This window comes from Mandrillus leucophaeus, unplaced genomic scaffold (genome assembly GCF_000951045.1).
Source record: "Mandrillus leucophaeus isolate KB7577 unplaced genomic scaffold, Mleu.le_1.0 Scaffold71, whole genome shotgun sequence".
NCBI lineage: Eukaryota > Metazoa > Chordata > Mammalia > Primates > Cercopithecidae > Mandrillus > Mandrillus leucophaeus.
In genome coordinates, this window is record NW_012107697.1 from 1,976,744 (window position 1) to 1,981,677 (window position 4,934).

Consider the following 4,934-nt stretch of genomic DNA (forward strand, 5'->3'; position numbering starts at 1 on the left):
AAAGCTCATGTCTTCCAGTTTTCCCAAACTGTCCTCCCCTGCGCCCCGGCTTCCCCTTACTCTTTGTGAGTGGTCCCCTACAATGACTGATGGCTCAATCAGGAGAGCATTCCTGCAGCATGCAGGACAGCAAAGCAGTGTTTCTTCTCCAAGAAGAAACCCCTGACTTGAGGGTCTTCACAAGAAGCCCTCCCTGCCAAGTACCCACTTACCCTACTCCCCGGATCTGCAGCTGTGGCTGCATCCCAGCTTCCTTAGTCTTCACCATCTGGTAGGTCACAATGGTGCATACAGTGCTGCCCGAGCCCATGTCATAGAACATGATATTCTGTAGAGATATCAAGGCAACTGTCACAGGAACCTTTTCAAACTCCAGGGTGCCTGCCTGCCCACCCGCCTGCTTCCAAGGGGCTGTCTGACTCTTAACATAAAGCTAAACAGCTCCAAGAGGGGCTGGGAGGAGGCTGTTGGTACATTTTGCCAAGGGCCAGCCCATGCAAACAAGATGCAAAAGGGACCAAGTGGCCTCCGTCCTTAGATTCAGTCACCCTGCATGTCTGGTCAGGCCCCCCGGCTCACCTGGGCAGTGGTGTTGATATCTTTCCGGCGGAAGACACCATAGCTGAGGGCAGTGGCAGTGTTGTCATTGATGAGCTGCAGCACTTTGAGGCCAGCCATGCGAGCAGCCTGCAGCACAGCTCGGCGCTCGGCCTGGTTGAAGAAGACTGGCACGGTGATCACTGCATCCTTGATGGGCTGCTCTACAGATGACAATAGAAAAGAGTCCCACCGGCTCCACACCTTAGATAAGGGCTTCTAATCTCATCACTAATGACATTTTGGACGAACTAATTATTTGTTGTGGGTGCTGTCCTGTGCACTATAGGACGTTTAGCAGCATCCCTGGCCTCTACCCACTAGATACCAGTTGCACCCCTTAGAAGCGACAACCAAAACATATCTTCATAAGTTGCTAAATGTTCCCTGGGAGGCAAAGTTGCCGCTGTTTGAGAATCACTGCCCTAGATCCTGGGGAACCTGGCCACGAAGGGCCCCACCTTGACCACTCACCTGCAAAATCTTCAGCTAGAGAACGAGAGTAATTGAGAACCATGCCCAACACTTCCTCAGGTGAGAACTGCAGCTGCCTGAGGGGAGGGAAGGTAGTTGGAGCCAAGGAAAGTCAGGCATTAAGGCGGCACAATCAGGAACACACACCAATGAGGAGCCCAGCAGAGTTGCTGAGACCACCTTCCCCAACAGAACACTCACCGGCTGATCTGAAAGTGCACAGTCTGCCTCTGTGGGTCGAAAGTCAGCTCGTGCTCCGGGAAGCGGGCCTGGTAAAGAGCTACGTGGGGGTTATCTGCCTGCTTCCCCAGGAGGTGCTGGAAGTAACGCAGCGTAGCCTTTGGATTCTTAATGGCCTGAGGGGTGAAGAAGGAGCAGAGTATTAGGCTCCCAAGTCCACCATTACCTACCTCTTACATCACAGAGACTGATAAGGAAACAGACTCCGGGGGTTGCCATCTCCTCTCCTCTGCCCACCACTCTGGTGGGAACTGCTAGCTCTGGGAAGGGGGACTGCTAGCTCACCATGCTTGCTGCACTGTCTCCAAAGAATCTTTCATTTTCTTTCAGGGTCACAATCACTGGGGTTTTCCTCCGAGATTCCCTGAGGAAAAGAGACTTTGGGCCCAGGTGCCTGCAGCAGAAGGACTCGGAAGCCTCAACACTCACACACATTTAACCACTCAGACGCCGAAGTCTGCTGTGGGCACTATGACGAACACATTCACACTTGCAGCCCAGACTCCCTCGTTCCCCACCCTTAACACAGGAGCCACCCTCACTTATTCAAGACAATTTCCATGGGCACTCCAGGTTTGACGATGGCCACCTTCATGGACTCACTGCCCAGGTCCACAGACATCACTGCCAGCGTATCTGAAGGGAAAAGAGGTTTGTCAGTTAGCTCTCCCTTCCCCCACCTTCCTGAGACCCCCCTCTAATCAAAGCATACCACTTTCCATAGGTAAACGAAGATGGCAAAAGACAAAAAGGTCTGGACCTAACAACTCAAGAGACTTCTGACCAAGAGCCCCAAGCCCGCTTCCCATCACGCATCCTTCAGTCATCATTTATCCATTTGCTGCCTCTACTTGGGTACATACCACTCAGTGCCAACAGGTCTGCCAAGAGCACAGCCACCAAGGCCCAAAAGACTCGCCTCCTCGGCCTCTGCCTCCTAACTTTGACTGTCATTGTGCCCCTGAGGGAGGCGAAGAAAGAAAACACTTCAAACTGGATGCCCGGAGTGAAGGAGACAGAACCACATCCCAGAACGGAGACGCTGTAAGATTCATACCTACTCCATTCTTACCCAGGGCAAAGCAGCCTACTTCTCCCCCTCTCCCTCCTGATGGGTACTAACCACTCTCTAATCATCCCAGCAGCGCCCACACAAAGGCCCAAGTGAAAGAGCATGGGTCCTCAGCTATGCCACATCCCTAAACAGAGAAGCTAACCGGACAAGACGAAGGAGACCCGAGCCTTTCATCCACCACACAGGCAGTGAGTGGCGCACCGCAGCACTGTGCCTGTTGTCAGACACCTGGGGTGCGGCCAGGGATCCCCGCCCAGGGCACAACCACCTCCCCACACCTGGAGCTCCCCCGCTGGCGGGGAAAGTCAGGCTGGGCCTGGACGGGAAGAGAAAGGTAATGACGTTGGGGGTGACTAGGATGGAGGAAAGGCCTGTCTCCTCCTCGGCATCCCTGCGGGTTGTCCCGCCCCCTCTCCCCACCTCACTCCCCGGCCCCGCTGTGCCCACAGACGCAGTGCCGGGGCGGTAAGGTTCCCCGCCCGGCAGGTATCCGGTACCCGGTGTTCACCTAAGCCTCACCTGACGAAGGCGGCGGCTCCCACTCCCGGAAACGGATCCCGCCCGCCCCAGCGCGTGGGGACAGACCGGGGGGCCGAGCTGCGAGCAGCCCGGTGCGAGGCCGAGTGCCCGGCGTCCGCGCGGCCCTCCCTTGCGCTCCCGACCCGCCCCCGGAGCTCGCACGCTGTCTCCCCTAGGAGGGGTGGCTGGCCCGCACCTCCATCCACCCCAGCTACCTCTTGCCTCCGCTCCTGCGGCCCCAGCTCTGGGACAGACGCGGCACGAACGTACCCACGAGGCCGGCAGCACCCCCGACCTGCGCCCTTCACAACTCCCCTCGGTTTGCAAACTGTTACATTAGCCACCAACCTCTTGGCGGCGTCTCGCTCACCAGCCGGCCCCGGACGCGGCGCGCGCTCATTGGCGCCTCGGCCGCCCGGCCCTGCGCCGCGCGCCCGGCCCCGCCCCTGCCGCCCCGGCGCGCGTATCCATTGGACCACGTCCCAGGCCCCGCCCCCTCCCTTTGCCAGCCTTGTCCTAGGGGCGGCGGAGGGGACCAGCCACCGGTTGGACAAAAACCGCCGGCGTCGGCGGGGGATTGGACCACGTCACGGGGCCACCGCGCTCTACTCCTTCCTCCCCACCGCCGGCCCCGGGGCGACGGCGGGACCTTTTCCGGCGCTGGATGCTTCGCTGCCGGGGTTCGGGAGTGACCCGCGCCTGGAGCCCGTCGGGTGCACTGCAGTCCCGCACTCGGGGCTTTTCTTCCGGTCACCTGGAGAGCCCGGCCGAGGAATGGGATGACAGGCGTCCCGTCCGCAGCCCTGTGGAAGAGGCGCTTGCCTGCCGGTTGGTATTGAGGTGCCCTAGGCTTTAGATAGACGTTGGAGAATGGCTGTGCCTCCAACTGAGTCCGCCGCAACCCCCTCTGTTTTACTGAGGAAACTGAAGCCACAGAAAAAGATGTTTGTTGATGAGTCAGAGATAACCGATGCATTCGTCGCAGAATTTGGCCTAGATTTCTTAGGATAAGCCCCACTCGTTTGTATAAGAATATTCCAAACTTTTGCTACACGCAAAAGACACTTTTATTTGTGAGGCTATAGTTGGTTGAGCATGTGTGCACCTTCTCCTATTTCTATTCTATTAAATCTTGTGAACATTTCTCTACTCTTTAGCTGTTTCTGCCATAGAATGACAGAAGCACCTCACTGCCTTCTCTTTTAATTTACAGCTCCATAGAAATGTGCGCAGTCGCCCGGGCGCGGTGGTTTACGCCTGTAATCCCAGCACTTTGGGAGGCCGAGGCGGGCGGATCACTTAAGGTCAGGAGTTCGAGACCAGCCTGGCCAACATCGTGAAACCCCGTCTCTACCAAAACTACAAAAATTAGCTGGGCCTGGTGGCAGGCGCCTGTAATCTCAGCTGCTCAGGAGGCTGAGGCAGGAGAATGGCTTGAATCTGGGAGGCGGAGGTTGCAGTGAGCCCAGATTGCGCCACTGCACTCCAGCCTGGGCAACAACAGCGAGACTCCTCAAAAAAAAAAAAAAAGTCCGCAGTCCTTGGAGAGTGCATTTTCCTTAAGTGTGGATGGAAATAAGTCACCTGTTTTCTCTCCTACTAAATTGATGCCTGGCCACCCTTCACAGAAAGACCCGCTTGAAGGCCCTGGCCGTTAGGGCCAGGGCTGTGTCAACCCTGAACTTGTTTAAGTAGCTCTTAGCTTTTCCTTTCTCTACATTTTTCGTGATGCTTAGGTGGAGAGTGGTCCGGTGTCTATGCTTAGAAGGAAAAATTATTGGCAGTCCCAGAGAGAGAGTCTATTCTTCCTTTTAAGAATAGTTATGTGTTCAGGCAGTAGACAAATTGGTAGAAATAGAAATTCACTTAAAATTTTAACAGAATTGGCCGGGCGCGGTGGCTCAAGCCTGCAATCCCAGCACTTTGGGAGGCGAGGCGGGCGGATCACGAGGTCAGGAGATCGAGACCATCCTGGCTAACACGGTGAAACCCCGTCTCTACTAAAAAATACAAAAAACTAGCTGGGCGA

General features: G+C 56.1%; 1 protein-coding gene across 2 annotated transcripts in view; it reads right to left on the bottom strand.

Annotated features, from left to right (window-relative positions):
• HYOU1 (hypoxia up-regulated 1) overlaps positions 1 to 3,306 on the bottom strand; it is an 18,317-nt gene extending 15,011 nt beyond the window's left edge. Inside the window, exons 1-8 of one of the 2 annotated variants that reach the window (XM_011964916.1) lie at positions 3,121 to 3,306; positions 2,175 to 2,272; positions 1,854 to 1,947; positions 1,597 to 1,675; positions 1,273 to 1,427; positions 1,072 to 1,148; positions 580 to 761; positions 213 to 328 (exon numbers count right to left, since the gene is read on the bottom strand). In XM_011964916.1, coding sequence (XP_011820306.1) covers positions 213 to 328; positions 580 to 761; positions 1,072 to 1,148; positions 1,273 to 1,427; positions 1,597 to 1,675; positions 1,854 to 1,947; positions 2,175 to 2,265 — 794 coding nt within the window. In that variant the 5' untranslated portion in view covers positions 2,266 to 2,272; positions 3,121 to 3,306. Of the gene's footprint in view, positions 1 to 212; positions 329 to 579; positions 762 to 1,071; positions 1,149 to 1,272; positions 1,428 to 1,596; positions 1,676 to 1,853; positions 1,948 to 2,174; positions 2,273 to 2,905 lie in introns of both variants that reach the window. The other variant, XM_011964917.1, reaches the window with a different exon arrangement.
• Positions 3,307 to 4,934: the final 1,628 nt, after the last annotated feature.